We start from the raw sequence: 21,852 nt of genomic DNA on the forward strand, positions 1-21,852 counted from the left end.
CCTTGAGGCAGCCTCTGAATAAAATTCATAGAATTTTAGTAATAACAATGGACAGTTTGCACATGCCAATTATTAAATACAAGTAGAGTATTAAATACAAATATCTAAACTGTCTAGCAAGCATAATATTAACTATAAGTGAAGTTCAGTCAAGCTGGGCTTTCACTGACTGCCACTTCTGCTTGCAGAGAGCAATGACAAGAACCTCAGCCAGAGTTTCTAGAGCTGTTCCCAGCCTCTTTCAGAACAGAGCTAGTCCTTTGGAGGCACTACTGCAAAGTGAAGACCAGTATTAGAGCAGTAACAGCGTTTAGCATCTCCTTATTTCTTTGCATTTTTCCCTTGCACTGAGAGGGGGCATCTCCCTTTTATTCCCTGTGTCCAAAGGAACTGGGTGACATTCCCTGACCTGTGTCACACAGAAAGTCAGGTAAGGATGGTCCCTTCTAGGCTTAACACTTGGGAAGTAACATCAGCTGAAGAATAAACACAGTAAGTTCAACCCCTGGGCTTTCTCATCCCTAACCAAGAAAGGAACATGGCAGAGAGAAAAGGGCACCACTTCACCCTTCAGGGAGGGTGACCCAGCAAAGGTGCTACAGAGGAATTATCTGAGGAAATGTATCATTTAACAGCCACTTAGGCACAAGGGTGGTGTTTTTTCATACTTTCTGTTGGGCACAGGGCTGATTTTTACAGACAATGTTGTTTGTTTCCTGAGCACACCCAAAAACATTACAGACATAAAACTACCACATGAAAAATGCCCATAGTTAAAATCAGGGACATGATTAAAAAGCTCTTTTACTAGAGGAGAATTTTTTTCCCCTATTACAGACTTCATATGGGCCCAGCTCACATTTTGGTGGGCTACACACCCTGCATGTGACTCGTTTCTGAAAATCAAAGCATTCATAGATGAGCTTACAAAAACAACCACATTTTTGGCGTGTTACCTTGATTTCTTCAGGTTTGGGGCTACCTAACCCATCTTCCACCTCCATTTTGAACTCAGCAAGCTGTGTTGGAACCATGTTGACCATCGGACTCTCCATCATGCCCAGGGTGGTCACAGTCTCGGAGCTTATCCCGTCTTTGTAGCTCATGACTGGGGAGAAGGCAGGGTGCTGTTCCAGAGAAGGTGGTGTTGGGAACATCCTTTGGAGATCTGCCACAGCTAAAGACGATGCAAGAACACATTTTAGGCATTAAATTACAAATTCTCGAGGGAATTCAATAGAACAAAAGAGCCCAACCCAAAGCTTAGCTCTTGTTCCATCATTTAAAACCCAACAGAGGTTCTACAAACTTAAGGAGTTCTGAGAGCAGCATAAATCTAGACAAAAAGTCAACTCCTAGGGAAAAATTCCAGCCATTCCTGGGGATATTTTGCAAGTTTGCTGTGCAGCTGAAACAACGAGCTGATGGACACACAAATTCCATGCACAGTTCGGCAGCAATAAATTAATGCCTCGAAACAGAAGAGATGAACTGACACCAATGTGAAGTTCACCCAGCAGTTGTTTCTAAGGAATCACAGAGTGGCTTCTTCCCCTTTCCTGGGCTGATACCAGCCCTAAATCAGGAGGCCTTTGGGATTAGGGTGCACTGAGCTGCATTTCTCCTCTCCTACACTCACTGCAGCCTCATCTGGCCCATGGCAACACAAGCCTTGTTGCTACACAAACATGGGCAGTTTTGCTCAAGAACCAGACTCCAAAGTGCCCAGTGACAGAGGAAACCACACAATTATCATTTTGCACCACAGGACACTAAGTCAGGAAAATCCCTGAACTGGTTCTCAGGAAATGAGAGTAATGGAATCATCCACTGCCTGTTTTTCTCTTTAAGCAAAACAACCAACCCCAACAGAGACGCTTGAGACAGTGTAATGCAATCAAAGACAAATCTCAGCAAAGATTTCTATGTTCTTCCCCAGCTACATTCTGTTTCCTTCCACATTTACTTTGTGTGACATTCAGAGTAAATGCTGCATTTTCCTGCCTTGAATCAGGGCAGATCCTCTCTGGACAGACCCATCCCCCTGGTGAAGCACTGCACTCAGGGAAGGGTGAATCCCCACAGGTGTCTCCTCTGAACACCTTTTCTGGCAGATTGAATGCCCAGTCCCATTTCCACCCCCAAGCTGGCAGGACATCCTTGCATTCAATAACATTTGCAGCCCAAAGATGATGGAAAATTCGTAAATCAACAGAGGGATTTCTGGCTGGTAAACACTGTGCTGTGGAAATCCAAACTGTGCTCAAAAGCTAACTGAAAAGGGCAGAAATAAGTGACAGAACTAGAATACAGACTTCTAACATTACATATTAGAATATCTATATATTAGAATTACATTATATGAATTCCTACAGCGACAGCACATCCTGTAGGATGCTGCAGCCCCAGGATGTGTCTCCACTCTGCCCTCACAGAGCCAAACCTGCATTTTGTGCCTTTGTGCCCAGAGGTGACACAGCCAGGCTGTTTGAGTGCAACAACCCAAACAGGTGAGGTTCCCTCGAAATGGAGCTCTTTTGGTCATAACTGTCAAAGCTGAACCCAAAGCCCTTCACAGCCTGGAGCAGCAGAGTAAATAACTCTATGAAGGCTATGAATTATTCCCACTCAGCCCTTTTTCTTTTATTTCCCCACTTTCTCAGTCTTTGACCTCATTCTTGTCCTGATCCAGGATAAATCAATGCTGAAAACAGGTTCAGTGGAATGGAAAAAGCTCTTTTCCACCCAGTGCCACTGTGGAATAGAATCTTCAGGATGGCAGCTGGATTGGCCACCTCTGCTTTTTACCAGGTGTGTTTAGACATTGCAGAGGGACAGGAAGGAAGGGTACAGTGAAAGGTGGTCAGTAGGAATTTACGATGCTGGACAAGGCATTTCAGCTCCCCACAGACACTGCTGTGCCTGCACTGCTGGTGCCAAGGCCACAGCCACAAACCACCAGTGCAGTGTAATTTTAACTTCCCTCACTGCATCTCTTTCTCACCTCAGGCTCACTCCACTTAGCAAAATCCTGCAGTGCAGATTCATAAAAAAGTTTAATTACAAAAAGTCCCCCAACCCTACAGCAACAGGCAGCTATCATCACTCATTTTCATGTGTGTCATGCTTGAAAAAGCTTTGCATATTTTAAAAAGCTATGGATCAACTAAACCTGTCAAAATCCAATCTCTGTATACTTCAGACTTCTACATTTGAGTAAATCAGCACAGCTTTTATGGGTCCATAAAACTCTGACTCATCTCCCTCAGACTGGTTTTTTCTTCACCTCAATTTGTTCTCATTACCAGCTGAAGTTAATGAGAAGGCATTAAAGAATGATTTGCAGAGAGATTGGATTTCTGCTTGTAGCAGCCACAAAAATCAAACCTTCTTCCTCCTCACCACTAAGTAATTTGTAATTTGTAATTTGATTCGTTAGTGCTACACCAAAAATTCTCACCTTCCTCCTCTCACACAGACACATCTCCCTTTCATCTCTAGAGAAATCCAACACGAATTAACATAATTAGAGAATTGTTTTGGTCGGAAAAGACCTCTGAGACCATCAAGTCCAACCATCCCCCAGCACTGCCAAGGCCACCACTGGCCATGTCCCCAGTTGTCACAGCCACAGGGATTTTAAATCCCCCAGGGATGGGGACTCCATCCCTGCCCTGGGCAGCTGTGCCAGGGCTGGGCAGCCCTTTCAGTGAGGAAATTTTCCCTGATACCCAACCTAAAGCTCCCCTGGCACAGCGTGAGCTGTGAACCCTTGTTACCTGGGAGAAGAGCCCAACCCCAGCTGACTCCAGCCTCAGAGTAAAACTCCTCATTCCCAGTAGCTGTTGGCACAGTCCTTACAAAAAAAGCCCTTTTGTTTTAATCTGCATTTCACACAATTTCAGCACGCCAAATTTGATGTCTAAGCTCCCTGCACTCCCACAGCCTTCCCTGTCCATGTGCTGTGCCTGCACCAGCGTCACTCCCACAGCCATCTGCAAAGGTCTCCAACGTGCCTCCAGTCAGAACCTCGTCCTTTGATTTTAATCATGCTTCTAGATTAAACCCTGAACGCACTTTTAGTTTTAATTTGTCAAATGCTCCATGCAATTTTCTTTAAAAGACAGGTTGTACCATAATGGCCAGTTGGTAAGTCACAGGTTTATATTCTTTGATTTTGTTCATCACAGAATATGCTGAGCTGGAAGGGACCCACAAGGATCATCCAGTCCAGCTCCTGGCCCTGCCCAGGACACCCCAACAAGCCCACCCTGTCCCTCAGAGCATTGTCCAAACACTCCTTGAACCGGGAGAAGGATTTATAGTTAAAGAGGGATATGCAAATGGTGTAAGTGCCTGAGATTAAACACTGAGCTGAGAATGGAAGGGTAACAAACCCCTCCTGTACTTCCAGTCCCAGACAATAACAGCAAGAAAAGAGTCCCAGACCTCAGCAGGGAGAGTGAAAGCCCGAGTCTGCATCAGCACTGCTCATTGAAACCCGCCTCATTTCTGACACTGCTAATTACAGCACGAAGCACACCCAGATCCTGGGTGGGGACATCCCCGGGGCGTGGGAGGTGTGAGGGGATGTGAGGGGCTGGTACTCACTGGGGGGGTACGGAACCGCCGTCCTGCCGTCCTTGCCCAGTGGCCGCTCCTCGGACCCCGCCGGTGGCACCTTGGAGGAGCGAAGGGCTGGGGACACGGCCTGGGAGCAGGGAGAGCACACATCAGACACTGCAACCTCCACATGCACAACAGGCTGCAAATTCTGAGACCTCCCTGAGCGCAACTGCGCCGGAAAGAAAACTGGTGCTTTTTTTTTTTTTTTTTTAAATTTTTACTTTTATAGCAGCCACAAAAAAAAAAATCAAACCTTCTTCCTCCTCACCGCTAATTAATCTGTAATTTGGTTCATCAGTGTTACACCAAAAAAGTCTCACCTTCCTCCTCTCACACAAATACATTACCTTTTCACCTCAAGAGAAATGCCAACCACCAAATGCAGAGAGCATTAGAAATTCTGAAGCCTCTCCCAGTGCCATTTCCCGGGAAAGAAAACTTTTCTACTCCCCCCGAGGACCCTGGATTTCTTTTTCCCCCTCTTTCAACACTAGAACAACACCAGTGTCTCTGAAACATTTGCCTGTCTGTAAACCCCTCAGATACTGATACATATATATACAGGCACCTATTCCTATGTACACCCAAACTGTGCTGAAAGTGTCACCACAAACCCTGAGCTGGAAATGCCCGTGACTGCTCCACACGATTCCATGCTTGGATCACTCCGAGACAATAATGGGAATATGGCACAGAGCAAGCCGAACACATGCAAGTTCCAAGACAGGAAGAGTGTTAGGGCCAAGTTCACAGGGGAGGGTGATTTTTTTATTTTCACAGAACAGTCCTCCAGGAGATTTGCAAATTAACTGTGACATCTGAAGTGGGGCTTGTGTGGAAGCACAGAAAGTAAACTGCTGCACTTCCAAAGTACTGCCAGCAACCAGACATTAGATCTCTAAAGACTATTATCCACCAGCAGTCAGTTGAGGATACCTTCTGTATCATTATGGGTATATTAGCTTATTATAAAGATAGAAACTATTCAAATCTTTGCCTTTCCTGGCCTTCTTTCCCTCCATAATTGATATAAATCTGCTTTGCCTTTTGTATTTCCTAACATGCAGCAACAATTGTTGTCTAGGAATAGAGAAACGTGGTTTCAGAGTTACTGAAATTCTGTTAGGTTGAAATCATCTTTGGGCAGGTCCTCAGAGGAGGTAAAAGAACAAACCACCAGTGGATGAAACTTGGATCTTTTCCATGTTTCTCACACACGGAATACTGACAGACAACTGTCAGACAACACAAGCTTTGATGTTCCCTGAATGAGCTCCTGGAATCCCTGAATTGCACACCCTGACGATTTCTCTCTTTGAGGGATCTCCTGCAATGAATCCTCTCTTTCCCAGCAATTCTTCCCAGCTAAAATCCAGGCCTGCCTACCTGGAAACTCCCTTATCTATTAGGGATAATCGCTCCCCACTAGAATTCCATCCTCCTCCTCCTCCTGCTTTTTGTTGTCCTACAGAACAGCCTACAGGGACAGTCTGCAGGGACTTACCCCGAGCTCATCTTCATCCGAATTGTCAAAGATATTGTCCAGGTCGTGCAGGGATGGAGCCAGATCCGTCACCTGGGTGAGGCTCCCGGAGCCGCCCCGGCCGGCAGCGCTGTCCTGCCGGGTGTCTGCCACGGGGAAAGGGAGAACACAGGGAAAATGGGAGCACAGGAACACAAACCCACCTCTTCCAGCTGTGCTCCCACAGGGGACAAGTAGGAAGCACTGGAGAACCTCTGGAGCCCAGCAAGAGCCTTGCAGGGAAGGGTTAAAGCAAGCCCTGGAGGTCGGTCGGGGAAGGGTGAAGGGATCTGCTGCCCACTTAATGTTCTAAAATCATATTTAATTGTGTTATTATAAAGCACACAAGAAAAATCTTCTCCATCTCAGGAGCTGTCTGTAGCTCTCATGTTACAGCCAGAGGTTCAGGGTGGGATTTTTCCTTTCAGATGTTACTGCAGAGCACTGAGTGGCTGGTTTTGCTTTGCAGAGCCAATCCAGGAGCTGTTACTCACCAGCCTTAGGAGCAGAACTGAAAATGGACATGGCATCTTTTCCTTCAGGAACTGGTGTGGAGTGTCCCGTTGGGGGGATTTCCTTGGTACCAATTCCATCTTCTGGCTGTATTAAAAAAAAAAATTCCAAGAGTTTTTAATGGATATTAATTTAAGCCATGTCAGAACAAATGCTTTCCTATGTCCAGCCAAACTCAGAGCTCTAAATTAAATGTTTTGGGAAGCAAAAAGAATTTAAGAAAAGAGAAGAGCACAGCTGCCTGCTGTTTACATACACAGCAGGAAAAACGTGGAATAACACTGTGTATGACTTGTAAAGGATTCCACACACTGGAATTAGCTCTGAGAGCCAGTACAGGTAATTAATCACCTCAGACTCTCCACAAAAAACACCTTTTGCCCAAGGGAAGGAAAAATTTGGGCTGGAGAGACCCAAGCCTTGCACTGAGGGATCTGTCAGGCTGAAGCAAACAAGAAAAAAAAAACCCAAAACACCAAATTCTTTAATCTCTGCAAGTGAATATAAGGCTCAAAATCCTCTACTTCTTACATTAAATCTGGAACTTACAGTTGGCCAAGCTGAATATCTATCTATCTATCTATCTATCTATCTATCTATCTATCTATCTATCTATCTATCTATCCATCTCTCTCTCTCTATCTATCTATCTAATATAAAAATATATGTAAATATAGAAAAATATAATATATATTAATATATATTTAGAGTTATATCAATATATATCCCTCACTTTTATATATATACGTCCCTCTCACCTTTATATATATATATCTATATACACATATACACAGATGGATATTCAGCTTGGCCAGCTGAATGTCTCTATAAATACAGATATAAATTTATAGCTTTATATATATATATATATATAAAATACATAAGCAAAAATACGTATATATGCAGGAAATACCAGTTCAAAAATACCCTAATTAAATGAATTTTTCCCAGTGCTGGTGCAGGAAAGAAACACAGAATCTCCCAGATTCTGATCTGTGGAACAGGTCTGTGTGTCCCAGGGAGCTGGGGGGTAAATGTTGTGCTGCACAAACCCAGAGAGAACACCAGAGACAAACATTCCACATTTGCACCTCACCTTGGGCTTTTTGGAGGGATCTTTGTCAGCCCCGAGTTTGCATTTCTTGTTGCCGGTGAAGCTGTACTTGATGTCCCCGTCCTCGAAGGTGTAGGGGTCACTGGTGTCCCCCCAGCCCTCCCCGGGCTGCTGGAGCAGGGGCAGAGGCTCCAGGTAGTTCAGGGGCTGCACCGGCTTCTGCTCCTCCAGAATTTTAAACCGTTTATTGGGCTGTGCCAGGAGCCTGGGAGGGAACAGACCAAACAAAAGCACCGTGAGACAAAACCAACACACCTCCCACAGCAAACAAACACAGCCCAGGGCTCACTCCTTCCCTACCTCGACCCAGCAGAAATATGGGTTTTTTCCTCAAATAAAGGATGTATTTGGCTACATTTAGTATTAAATATTTTACTGTATTGAGGCCTACGTTAGGACAGTGAAAGAAGAATTAATGTTGTCACTAAATAAATGAAAACACTTTGAAATACAGCTTGGCAGGGCCGAGCAAACTCCACTGTAATTACCAAAACCAGTGTTCTTATAACTCAAAAACTCTTCCTCAGGTAATTTTTGCTGACACACTTTCACTGACTGCTCTCTCTGCTGCATTTTTCAAATGCATTGCCAGCATGCAGAGGTAATTCTCAGGTTGGCATAAAATAAATTTAAATTCTCCCATTAAAGTTATAAACAAATAACTTCCTTTGCATAAAAGAAAACCTATGCATATAAAAATAAAAACAGAAGGAGACAGCTGAAAATTCCTTAAAATGTAGTTGTTCATGGTCTTCACTGAGGAAGTCAGTGTGTGTTCACCGTAATTTTGCTGACGTGTATTTTCAGGAGCTTTGCAGCTGCCCCTCTTGGGGCTTTGAGTTTCCATCCCCCAGAGACCGAAGTTACCCAGCAAAGCCTCCACCAAGTTTCAAGTGGGGTTACAAAAAGCAGAATCATTGCACACTAAAGGAACAGTTACCACTTGCAGGAGGTGTAGCACAGTGCAATTTTAAACCCTCACCCCTGGGCAAACCCCACTGCAGTGGCTCTGTGGAGCCACGAACAGAATTTCACTCCAAACCGAGCCCTTCTGCAGTTGAAGGTTGCACAGCTCAAAGGATATTTTGGTTTCTTAAAAAATAAAAAGACACAAGCTTAAGAGAACTCTTTAACATTTGCTCCAATTCTCTGGTGTAGGTCACAAAGAATTGTACCAGTTCTTGTAACGTCCCACAGAAAGCCAGACGTGGAACGGGAGGTCATCCTGCAACAGGAGCTGCCCATGGGGGTGCAGCGAACCCTCGACTCATCTCAGTGTCAATAAAACAGTTTGGCCATGACCAGATCGAAGCCCCCCTGCCCTCTCACCTTTTCAGTGCAGTGCTGTCGGGGTTCACGTCCATCTTGCTGTCATACCTGTCACAGGGCAGCTCCGGCGGCCGGAACTCGGGGTCGTCGCTCGAGGGGACGCTGTAGGTCCTCCACACGTCCCCAGCCTCGCTGCTGGGGGCTGTGCCACAGTACAAGGCTGTCTCACTGACCTCTGCCATCAGAGGTAACCTCTGGCCCACCAGGACTGTCCTGTCATCCAGGCTGGGCAGGGGCTGCAGCTCCAGCCCGCCGCCGTAGAGCGCTGGGTTCACGGGCACGGAGGGGGGGTCCAGGTTCTCTGCTTCCTGCCCCCTGGGCTGGGGGCTCAGAGTGGGGGGCAGAGGGGAAGTGGGGGAATGGGGTGAATCCATAGGATTCATATTAATTTGCTTGCTTGGGTTTCTAGCAGGTAGAGAGAGCGGCTTCTCGTATTTCCTGGAATTCGGGACGTCCAAGGAGGGCTCCATCCCGGCCAATCCCAGTTTCTGCCCCGGCGTGTCCTGCTCCATGCATAGCTCTTCGGTCACAGAGGGCCGGTGGTGAAAGGGCATCATGGGCCTCTTTTGCAGTTTATCAGCTTTCTCCTGCCTCTCGGTGGTTTTGTGCTTTGAGGAGGCAGGAGGGGGCAGTGCCGAGGCTGCCGGCGCTCCCACGCCGAATCCCGGCGGATTTATCGTGGGGGGGCGGCTGGAGCCGGCGGCACAGCGCTGCTTCAACACCTTGTGCCTGCAAGAGAGGCAGAGACAACTCAGACAACTCACTCCTGGCCTGCACGGTCATCTGAGCTCACGGGGAAACCAAAGGCAAGGCACGGCATTGAGCAACCTCCTGTCTGATCCCGGTCCTTTAACAGAGCCCGGGATGGTCCCAGCTCGGCTGCAGCTCCTCCCACAAATGGAAAAGGAGAGTCCCCAGAAAACGGCATACAAGGGAAAGAGTTGATGGGCATAAAAGCTCAGCTGGAAGGTATTTAAGTAAAAAAAACCAAGTTGCTGTTGCTTTCACTGCCATAAAGCAGGTCAGCCTTTCAAACTGGGACTGCTGGGGAGTCCAGCCCTGCTCCTGCTCCCTCTGGAGCAGCGGGAATGGCTTGGGCATGTTCACAGACTCAAACCAGGGCTGGAGGCCTTCAGGGCACTTCCTCCTCCACCTCAGGTAAGGCAAGATAAGCACAAATCCAGTCTAAAACCAAACCAAACCAAACCAACAACAAAATAAAGCACCTTCTACCTGATGAAGAAAGGATTAATAAATATTTTAAAAAATTCAAACCAGGGAAATGCAATCTTACGACTGACTTCATATTTTAATATGGCTTTTTTCAATTTGTACCCAGTATCTTTGAGGCTGGGAAGCACAGGACTGAATTTCAGTGTTCCAGGTGCTGCTGAACAGTATTTTCATCATACTGGTGATGTTTTCAGAGGATGCTGTAACTCTGTCCATACTTTTATTGTTCTTTTTTGTTGTTGGGGTTTGGTTTTGGTTTGGTTTTTGTTTGTTTAGTAGTTTATTTGGTTTTATTAATCTAAGCAGGAATCAAAAGACGTGTTGTGCTCAACACTGAAACCTGTTTAAAATTAAACAGCATTTCAAAATAAATCACTCCACCCCTGTCCTGTGAACAGCAGGACAACAAAGAACGTTTCAAAACATGTAATAAGCTTTTAACTTATGAAGATAAAGTCCATGATCACAAGTGAAGAGGATTAGATGGGAGAAACCCAGCCCTGTCCAAGGGAACAAACACAACCTGTGCTTGCTGCCCTCTCCCCTGTAACCATCCCTGCTGACTGGGGCTGTCCCAGCCTTCCATGTGGGCTTGGCTGGTGCCAGGACACAGCAGATGGCGTGTGGTGCAAACACCCCAATGTGGAGCTGATGCCCTGCTACCTGGAGATTTGCCTTCAGCGTGTCCTTGTACCATTTCATTGCCTGCATTCTCCATCATTCCCTGTATTTTCACTGACTGCAGAGAAGGATTCCAGACATTCTGCTCTTCACACACCCAGCTGCGTCCAGAAAAGGTGGAATTTGATGCCAAGCACCAAAGAGCCCTTGCAGACTCCTGGTTTAAGATCATATCTTGACATTTACACAGCACGAGGGCTGGCAGGGCAGTGACTCTAACAGCATCTGTGTGACAGCAGCTGTCCAGTGTCTGCAGCCACACAGGAGATATTTACTGCTGCTGGAAATCAGCTCCTGCCTTCATTTTTAAGGACAATGTTTCCATCTGCCCCCTGCCTCGTTTGCTAACTCCAGCAGGATGCAGGTACCACTGGAGGGATAAGAAGACAGAATCAGGCTTCCACTGCCCATTATTGATTCCACTGCCCATTATTGGCTCCTCACTCTTTCCAGGCCAAACTGGACCTCAGTTTTCCACAGGAAACACTTGGCATTCTGACCAAACATTTACCTGTTCTGCATTCCTGAGGTTTTTAAAAACACAAGCACCAGGTAACCAGGGCTAAAGGGCTGCAGAAAAGCAATCCTTCCCTGGGCATCCAGCACGGAGTCTCCAGGCTGAACACTCTGCCCTCCTATGAGGCACAATCCCTTCATCTCTTCTACACAAAGAGCTTAAGGAACAACTTCTTTAAGTAAAGAGGCTTTTATGGCCTATCTTATCAGCAGATGGGAATTAAGGATTTCAGTAGAAGCAGTTTGTCAGGACTGTTCCACAGGAAACCATGGGGTTTTTTTCTAGCCCTGTAACACCTCTCTGATAATTTTAGGAATGGTGGTGCTGGTTTGCCTTTCCTGAGTGGGGAGCACTGGAATTTTAAGCACCCATCAAAGATGACACAACTTAATAAACTCCTCAAGTGTTTGTGTAAGTGAGCTGTGGTTTCTCTTTGATCAGTTGACAGCGGCTGACGGTGCTGCAAAGGTTTAATATTCTCCTGGATGATTTCTGGGGTCATGGCAGACTGACTAGAGGTGGTTTTCCCTCTTCCTCCAAGCAGGGACAGCAGCACTATCCCTTAATCAGGATGCTCAGAAACAGCCAGTGCCCCTCTTCATTCACAAGCCTTCCCCACTCCAGAGGTTACAGCTCTGGAAAGCCTGAAGGATGAGTTCATTAGGAATGAGAACAGTTGGAGTGATCCTAGACTTGAGATGATAATTTTTCCACTTGAACTGACTCCTGCAAGTGACAGTGGTATGAGATGCATATTAATCACCCAAACAGGAGTGATGATCACAGTTTTGATACTGGAATTTCCTCTTGTCTCAGCTAAAGCATAACTCCCTCCTGTAAGTGCACCTCTGAACTAAACAGGGCTCTTCCAAGTGCTTAATCTCCTCAGAGCTCACCTGGAACAAGAACAACTGACTCTTTGGACTGGATCCACAAAATCCCAGGAAACAGCATTGTTAGGAACTTCCTCTTCCAAATTTGCAGTTGTAATTTGATTCCTCCTGAGGGAGAGAAAATCATTTTAGCAATCATCACCTTTTGTAAAACAAAACTTCATAAATGCAGCCATGTGCAGAAATTCCCTTTGTTCCCCTCGAAGAAATGCCTCGACCTTTGGAACAGATGGCAGATCCCTGTACTACTGCTTAGAAGCTGCAGTTTGATTTCTGTGGGAGGAAGGTCCCAGCTCTGCATCAGCTCTGTCTGGAGTCTCAGCACAAGGAGCAAGGGGCAAGCAATGTAAACAAAACCTGGAAATTCTTCTGACTTACCCAATGAGGAAATTGCAGGGAAAAAGGGAAAAACGAAGATTTCAGGGCACACCGTGCCGTGATTTACTTCAAATCTCAAGTCAGAAAGGCCTCTGATACCAACATCAGTTTACCATTTCCTTGTCAACTGAAATTTGAGTCCAACTCATGTAATGTAAAGCTTTACAAATATTACCCTTAGAGCCCTAAATATCAAATATTTGTTCTGCAGTCACCCAGCTTTCAGTGCAGGAGACAGAAGCTGCAGTCTGAGAGCATCCAGCTGCAGGCACATCCCACAGAGGTGCAGCCTCCAGGACTGTCACAATTAGGACACCCAACATGAAGTGTCAGGAGTCCTCAGCTGAGCACAGGGACAAACCTTCCCTGATAATGCTGTTCAGCATCAGCAGCTCCGAGCGGTGGCAAAAGAATTCTGCGAGGAATAACTATTATTTTTAATATTTTAACTGTATGTTCTGTCATAAATTAGAAGAGCCACGAGGACTTACTTGGACTGTGCCCTGTTGAGGATGCATTCCTTCCAGACACGGTGAACCATTCTGTTGTGGAATTTGGGAGTAATCTTGCTGGATTTCTTTGGACTGTGGACACTGACTGTGCCCTCCTGCACAGCTGAGTGGCTGACGCTGCTCTGGGAGCAGCCACTTTCTCCTGCAGCAGAAACAAAGCATTCATGTCAAAGCTGCTCTTCACGGGCACTCAGGGCATTGTTTCCTGGCAGAAAAGAGCTTTTGGATGTTAAACTTGAACTGATAAAAGTCTTTGGTGAGTTGTTTAAAGATTAAATGAATTTACTATAGTATGGATGGTTCTAAAAGCATCTATTAAGAAAACTAACCATTTATGTAGACTATTTCAAAGCAAGGATCAGTTCTTTACACTCAGTATAAAACCTCACTGAAGAAAGAAAGGATTAGTGTGATCTCTGCTCTGGAGCCAGGCTGGGACAGCTGGGGGGGTTCACCTGGAGAAGAGAAGGCTCCAGGGAGAGCTGAGAGCCCCTTGCAGGGCCTAAAGGGGCTCCAGGAGAGCTGGAGAGGGACTGGGGACAAGGGATGGAGGGACAGGACACAGGGAATGGCTTCCCACTGCCAGAGGGCAGGGATAGATGGGAGATTGGGAAGGAATTCCTGGCTGTGAGGATGAGAAGGCCCTGGCCCAGGTTGCCCAGAGAAGCTGTGGCTGCCCCTGGATCCCTGAAAGTGTCCAAGGCCAGATTGGACGGGGCTTGGAGCAACCTGGGCTGGTGGAAGGTGTCCCTGCCCATGGCAGGGGGTGGCACTGGATGGGCTTTGAGGTCCCTCCCAACCCAAACCAGTCTGGGATTCTATGCTATTTCTTTATAACATGCTTGAACTGAAATACCAGAATCCAAACAAGTTTTAGAGTTGAGAAGTGCAGAAATTCTCAGCAGCTGCTCATTAGTGTATATATAATACACGTTATTAACACAGTAGGTGAGGTTCTCAGCATTATTATTATCTGTATTGATTATCAAAGAGATAACAACTAAAGATATCACCCCAACAGTCTGAGAGCCTGAAAACCCTTGGTTTGTGCTCTGCCCTTCCCCTCTCCCTGCCCGTGCCGCAGGAGCCATTCCAGGGATTGCAGCAGCAGCTGCTCCTTTTCCTGCCGTGCGGTTTCTGTTTCGGTGCCCTGCGCTAACCCAGGCCTGCCAAGCCCGAGCTGCAGCAGCAGAGGGAGCTTTGGGTCCACCCGGGCCGGGGAGGATGTGCTGCATTTTAACAAGGTCAGCTCGGTGCCCGGAACACTCTGTCCCTCCCGCCTGACGCAATGCAAGTGGGAGCTGCTGCTCATCCCTGCAGCCACACGGGCATCCTGCTCCTCTCCATCAGCTGACTGCCAAAACACAGCTTTGAAAGCTGGGCACGAGCTGCCTAACCCTGCATCTTCTTTGGTTCCTCGTGTTATATATTTATTTATCCAGTCAGACCTTCCCTGATTATCTTCTTGTAAAGTCAAGCCCCCAAAACCCTGGACATGCTGGGGCCTGTGGCTCTAACCATGTATTTCCCTGGGTTTTAAATGTTCTATAACACTGGGAACTTGACAAATGATCAAAGAAAAACAGGTCAAAAACTTCAGAATTAACAAATCCATGCTCCTTTGGCAAAGGGGGCAAGGGATGTGTGTATAAAGACAAATGTAATGTGCATCTAAACAAACATCCTGTACTCTGCTATAGAATCCCAGATGCACCATATATGGCAATGGCAGGAGGAAAATAAAGAAAAGTATGATGGGAAAAGAAGGACAGAAGGGATGAGAGGATAACCAAGGAGCTACCAGGGCTTTCAAGTTACACTGGAGTGCATTAATTACTGGTTTCTGTAATTATGTCGCATTTTCCCACTGTATAGTACAGCAACACACAGCATAGCACAAGACACAACTGCACAGCAGGCAAACCCATTGTGTTCTCGTGCCCTGACACTGATTTCATCTGTGGAAATCCCTGGCACAGCACTGGAACCCACTCAGACATCTGTGTCAGGCAGTGGTGGAACAGGGGAGGGCACAAGCAGCCCCTCACTGAGGGCACTGCACAGCCCCCTGGCCCAGTCTGGCTCCACTGGGCAAAACGCCACAGAAAATTCCCCCAACAACCCCCCAAAACCCACCAGGCCTCTGCTGATGGAACTTCTGTAGCTTCCCAGCAGCCAATTTATTCCAACACTTCATTATCCTTCCTCAGAGCAAGTTTTCCCTCCTGTTCAGCCTGGTTTTGCTCTGCTCCAGTTTAGGTTCATTGCATGCTGGTTGCAGAGAAAAGCCTGTTCTTCGATTCTCTCCTTCAGACTCTGCTTTTCTAGACTAAACAACCTCAATTCTTTCCATCTTCCCCAAACTGGACACGGCACTAAACCCACATTTCAACTGGTGCTGGGCAGAACTGAAGTGTGGTTCACGTGCCTCAGGCTAACCCAGTTTATTTATCCCCTTTTCTGATTCTGGACTGTGGGGCACGTTTTTCCAATCCATTTCTCCAGCTTTTTAGGGTCTTTTAAAATGGTTTTTGATATAAAATAAAGGGATCCTTTCACTGCTTGCTGGAGAGGCACCCCTGTGATAGGAATTCATATTGCCCTCAAACAATAGCAGAGATCAAACAGAGGCTGCGACTGCCAGATTGGACAACAAGAACACTTTTATATAACTGATAGTTTATAAATATTCAGAAAGAGAATCCCCCTTGTGATATTGTACAAGTTGAAAAATTGAAAAATACAATAGCACATTAAAACATGGCTTCAATACTTGAATAGAGACTTAAACGTTGATTGTCTTGCTTCTGTTTGTTACTAATTAGCTTTTTGCTTATTTTAGCTACCAATTCCCCTGAAAAACACTATTCCAAGTGAATTTACAGCTCACATTCTGCATTATTAGCAGTAAATACTAAATACTTTGATTGTCTTCTGTAGGCACCATGGGCATTCAGTGAAAGGGTGAGAGGGGATGGGCATCAACTGAAATACCAGGAATTCCATTCAAACTTTCTCCTGTGAAGGTGAAAGCCACTGGGACAGGCTGCCCAGAGAGGCTGTGGAATCTCTGTCCTTGGGGACACTCGAAACCTGAGTGGACAATGTCCTGAGCAACCTGCTCTGACCCTGCTTTGAGCTGATGGGTCGGGCAAGACACCCTCAAATACCCTGGGGAGTCTGTAAAGAGCAAGTTCAGAAGATAATCTACACAAGGGAAAAGAATAACTAGCTGTAAAAATGCCTACAAAATACTTTCAGAGAAGAAAAAAAAAAATCACAGCATTTCTTGTTTCTATATCAGTTATTTTCTTTCTTTTTTCTATATCAGTTATTTTTTTTCTTTATTATCTTAGAAGTTTGCACTCAAACTGACGTTTGACAGCTCTGATCCTGAGTTCTCATTTGAAATTGCAGTTCAGAGTTTGTTCCAGCATAACCACACTGACAGCCACTAATCTCGAGGTCCTGCCTGTACTCCAGAGGCTGACAGGTTTGGATACTCATTTTTAAGTCTGAGGAGACACAGGATACACATCTACACTTCAACAAGAGAAGATATTAAGGATCTGGTACCCTACATGCCAAGCCAGAACTGCTGTGGATCCATGGAAAAGGACACACTGAATGCCCAGAAAACAGGGAACTGCCTTGCATGTACCGTGCAGGACTCCATGTGCCACCTGCACGTGATGCCAGCCTGTGCCAGACCTCCTTTGGGAAGCCCAGCTCCTGCTTACCCATTCCACAGGCTTAGGAATTCCTTTCAGATGGCCTTTGATCAAAACCCAGCTGTGCTGGGCAAAAAGAACGGCTGGAACGTGCAGGTTTTTATTGTACCAACATAAATGCTTAGTTAAGGGCTGAATTTCTAGTTCTTTATAAAAAGAGCTACTTATCTTGCATAAAATCACAGAAAGGTTTGGGTTGGAGAGGACATTAAGGATCATCTCATGCCATGCCCTGCCACAGGCAGGGACACCTCCCACTAGCCCAGGATGCTCTGAGTTTATCCACCCTGGCCTTGGACACTTCCAGGGATCCAGGGGCAGCCACAGCTTCTCTGGGCAAGCTGTGCCAGGGCCTGCCCACCCTCCCTGGGAACAATTCCTTCCTGATATCCCACCTAAATTCCCCCTCTCTCAGGGGAAATTCACTGTGCTCTTGTACCACAAAGAATCAACCCCCTCCCAACAAGGACACCAACACTTCATAAACTGGCAGATCCTGCCAGTGTGTGTTCTGTGGGGGTGTTCTGAGCCTTGGCTACAGAGGAAGTTCCCCCCAACTTTCAGCCCACTGCCTGCCTTCCGTGTGCCCCTGTTCACGTCCCAGCCCTCACTGCTCAGGACTGCACGCCCCGGGCTCGGTGCTTACCCAGAACAGCCTGCTCCGGAGAGGTGGGGGGAGTGAGTGGCATCCCACAGGTACTGGCAGGATCCTTCACGCTTCCCAGCCCCTGCTGTCCCACATTTACGTGGCCTCCAGCGCTGGCAGCGCTCTGTGACACGGGGATGTCACTCTGGGAGATGAGAACAAAGGCTGAAGGATACACCATCCTCACACCACCTGCAGAGAGAGGGAGGGGAAACCACAAGTCTTGAACACAGCTGATAATATCCAGCAGCCTCAGCTACTTGCACTCGTTTCCAACGTCGGTTTGACAAAACTTATTATGTGAAATATAAAAAGAGCTGAGGAATTTCCATACTAATACACATCTAACCCTCTGCAACCAGGACACAGCTGAAACAAGCAGCTCAGTACGGTGAATAATAGCATGTGGGATACAGGGAGTACAAAAGCTTGAGGCAAGATAACTAGTCAGATGTTCCAGTGTCAAGAGAGCTACAAGAGAATATAGGAAAATTATAATGGCTCTCGCTGATTAATTAGATTCCCCCAAAATCACGAGGAGGAAAATATTGAAACTCACCGACAATGACTTCGACTGCCACGGGGAAATCGTTGTCATAGCCCAGCTCTTCCTCCTCCTTCATGCCCTCCTTCTTCTTCAGCACCATGGGGTAGAAGTACTGCCACTCCTCCATCAGCTTGCGCGTGGCGGGGTCCGACATCTTGTAGGACTGGCCCGTCAGGGTCCCGTTGAGCCCGTAGGGACTCACCAGCACTGCAGGGGAAGAGCCCAGCCCTGCAGCAGCCGTGTGGGGACTGCAGCCCTGCACAGCCCCAGCCAGCTGGGGACACAGCTCTGCCCTGGCCACGCTCCTCCCTCTGCCCCGCGTGCAAGGCTCTGGCTCCAGGGACAGCTGCTGCAGAGCTGCTCAGGGTGTGATCCTAAACCCTGCCCTGCTCCTCCTGAGCTAACAGGGGACCTTTCTGCAGTTCAGGCCAATAGCAATTCCCACAGTTAATGAATTTACTCTATTTCCAGTGTAGCGAAACAGCTTGGAAGGACAGAGGACAGGAACATGAGACTTCCTAGAGATCCCAAGACATGAAGAAGATGCAGTCACAACAAACAAGGAAAACCAGTTGTTCAACAGCAGGTACTTCCATTCACACTCAGTTCTGCTTTTAGCCATATTTGACTTGAGAGAGCCATGAATTCAGCTCACTGGAATAAAATCTTCTATGATTTAAGTGCCTGAGCCTCTGTCAAAGCTTTACATTTAGAAACAAAATGTTTTTCAATAAAGCTTCTATAAATTACTATCTCTATAAACGATCATTTTATGTGTCTCTGGGTGCAGCTTTTTTTTTTTTTTTTTTAACTGTATTTTGAACTTTATAAAGATTTCTGCTTTATTTGGTTTGAAATTACAACTTCAGACTGTAGTAAAGACAGCATAACTCAATGACTCAAAATCCTGAAGGGTTTGGGGTTTTTTTTAATGTAGAGCATCACACCAAAACTGCATCACGAATTTAATAAGCCATTAACTGAATTCTGTAAAATTCTAATTTCTCACACTGGCAAGTAAACAGCCACAGATACTTCAAGTTCTTCGTTGCTTCTGATACTTTGTCACACCCTTTTTTGAAGACAGATCAGTAAATAGTTTACTGTATGAATGGAAAGCACCCCTAAGTCAGATCAGCTCAGTATTTGTATCCACATAGCACTGAAGCCACAGATTCGAGCCCAGACATGAAATCAAATCAGTGCACTCGCTTCCTTAAATAGTATTTTTTAACAAAAATAATTTCTTTGCTTTCCTTATTCTAAGAATGTACCTTTAAAAGCAGTGTTAACAGGTAGGAACTGCTGGGGAGTTCCCACACCACTGAGGGTTGGTTACAGCGTTGAATCCCGACCACCTTTTTCCCTTACATCCACAGCTTCCTGAGCAGAACTGATCCCAGCCATCAATCCCAGAGAGCTCCCAGCCCAGCTGCCCTACCTTGGAAGGGCGAGGGGGAGGACTGTGCCATCTGGATGTGCTCCTCAGTGATCAGGTAGATGGGCTGGTGCTGGGCGATCTCCACGCTCGTGCACACGTTGCTTTCCCCGTGCAGGAAGAACGTGAAGGCACAGGACAAGTGTTCACTGCAAGGGAAACAGCTTGGTTAGTGTGGAGAGGGACTCTGAGGAGGCTCTGCATCCAAACACACCCCCTCCTGTCCTGAGGCTCACTGCTGATTGATAATCAAATGTGACAGAACGATCTGTCACTGCACAAATCACTGACGGTGCTGGCAGCTGTCTCACGGATGTGTCTTCTGACTGGTTTAAAATGATAAGTTCATGACAAACAAATGGGATTTTAACCAGGAGCCAAGCAGTAAAAATAGGGGTCTTCAGAAATTCCTCATTCAAGTTCTGTTCAAGTTCTATTCAAGGGAATAAAAAAAGGGAACCTGAAAGGTGTTTGCCTAACACCTCATGAGAATCTCCACTAAGGAACATAAAAGTACATGAATATTACAAAATGTTGACAGTGGGCTGAGGGGAATCATGGATTGGACACTGATTATTCAATTAAATGTAAAATGAGTCGTGTTGAAAATGCTGTCACTTCATTCTGCCCACCCTAGCACAGGATGACAGCCTTTAATATAAAAAAGGTCTTAACAAATAAAAAAGCCCCACGAGAAATCTGGTCCAAGATCAAGTGGGGATAATGTCTGCAAGGAGTCCACAGCAGCAGGTCAGCCTTTCTAAAGCAGAGAGCAAAGCTATTTGTAAAGGAGTTATTTCCAACCCCTGTCCTCAGGATATGACAGAAATCCTCTGGACCCTGCAAGCTTCCTACAGGGTTTGAGTGGGGGTCTTGCTCAGCTGCTGCTGAGCTGAACGGAAAAACCTGCCTTTTGGAACCACAGAGGGGCCCTCTGAAGTCTCCTGCAAAGTGGTCTGGCAGGAACAAACCGTGTAACATTCACAGCTACCCATTAACACTGTGAGAATGAGAAACACGCACAGTCAGGGGCTGATGGACAGAAGATCAGGGGTTTTGGAGGGAAGGGAACGCATGCCAGGACTTTTGATGGAGAACCATCAACACCAGCATTAATCATTAGGATCAGAGTAAAAGTGTACACAACCAACTGTAACTGCAGGGGAAAAGGTACCCAGACACAGTATTAGCCCCTTCTGCTTTCCTGCAAATAGGTCAGATTAGAGAATAATAGGAATGAACATTAGTGCTGATGCCCAGCAATAAATACTTCATTAGTGAAAAATGGATCATCCCCAGCACTGGATCCGAACTCAACCAGGCTCAGCTCTAGGAAGAGCCCAGCAGAACTCCATCACTCCAGTATTTTTTCTTTCAGAGCAGAGCTCCTGGGGCTGCTGTCCCTGCTGGCACAAGCACTGCCTGCTGAGCTGATAGCTCAGACTATCCAGCTCCAAGCCCTCTGTCCTGAGTCCTTCCTGGGCTCCCCCACCTGGCTTTGCTGGGGAGGCAGCAGTGACAGAAGAGTTAAGCTCCTCTGGTTCCAGCTCTCAGGACCAAAAATAATCAAGATCAAGACCTGGGGACTTCCTCCATCCCTCCCAAGCTCCTGGCAGATCCCGAGGAAAACGTTTGCTTTTGGTACCAAAGCGGAATTTCATTCCAAGGAAACACTGTAGGCACTCTGTGCTGATCCCGCTCTGGAATGTGCTCCCAGCCCCTGACATTCCTGTCTGCAGCACAGCTCACAATTCCTTAAATACCAGGCTGCAGAAATCACTCTCACTGCGAATGTGAGCCACATCTCCCCATAAAATCCGAGTGGAGAAGGTTCCCCAAGCTCAGAGCAGCCTGTCCTTCCACACAGCCTGAGCACGAGGGGAGCCCACTCTGCCCTGCAGCACATCCAGCACCTCACACCGGCCTCCAAAATCACCCAGCCCGGCCAGCTCCTCCCTGGAGCCTCCCAGCATCACCAGCACCCAGCTTTCCTCACACATCCCCTGCTCTGTGCACCAACAAAGGCACCCAAAAACAGCCAAACACCAACTGCAGATCAGGCTGGAGCTGCTAAAAACAGCACCACGTTCAGACTGGTTTGTTGTTTTAATTTATTTACATTTCTTTCAAGCTGGTTCAAAAACTGAGGCTGACAGGCTTTTGAGAAGCTCC

At 46.6% G+C, this 21,852-nt stretch overlaps 1 protein-coding gene across 1 annotated transcript in view; it reads right to left on the reverse strand.

Moving 5' to 3' along the window:
- The window catches only part of MED13L (mediator complex subunit 13 like), a 161,851-nt gene that overhangs the window by 25,499 nt on the left and 114,500 nt on the right, over nucleotides 1–21,852 (reverse strand). The window contains exons 5-15 of the mRNA XM_027905327.1: nucleotides 19,684–19,829; nucleotides 18,255–18,449; nucleotides 17,696–17,887; nucleotides 13,298–13,460; nucleotides 12,432–12,536; nucleotides 9,105–9,833; nucleotides 7,758–7,980; nucleotides 6,643–6,748; nucleotides 6,131–6,255; nucleotides 4,612–4,711; nucleotides 957–1,177 (exon numbers count right to left, since the gene is read on the reverse strand). Coding sequence (XP_027761128.1) covers nucleotides 957–1,177; nucleotides 4,612–4,711; nucleotides 6,131–6,255; nucleotides 6,643–6,748; nucleotides 7,758–7,980; nucleotides 9,105–9,833; nucleotides 12,432–12,536; nucleotides 13,298–13,460; nucleotides 17,696–17,887; nucleotides 18,255–18,449; nucleotides 19,684–19,829 — 2,305 coding nt within the window. The remainder of the gene's footprint in view (nucleotides 1–956; nucleotides 1,178–4,611; nucleotides 4,712–6,130; nucleotides 6,256–6,642; nucleotides 6,749–7,757; nucleotides 7,981–9,104; nucleotides 9,834–12,431; nucleotides 12,537–13,297; nucleotides 13,461–17,695; nucleotides 17,888–18,254; nucleotides 18,450–19,683; nucleotides 19,830–21,852) is intronic.

Source organism: Empidonax traillii, unplaced genomic scaffold, assembly GCF_003031625.1.
Source record: "Empidonax traillii isolate 1590-97213 ecotype Southwest subspecies unplaced genomic scaffold, ASM303162v1 scaffold1142:size416873, whole genome shotgun sequence".
Lineage (NCBI taxonomy): Eukaryota > Metazoa > Chordata > Aves > Passeriformes > Tyrannidae > Empidonax > Empidonax traillii.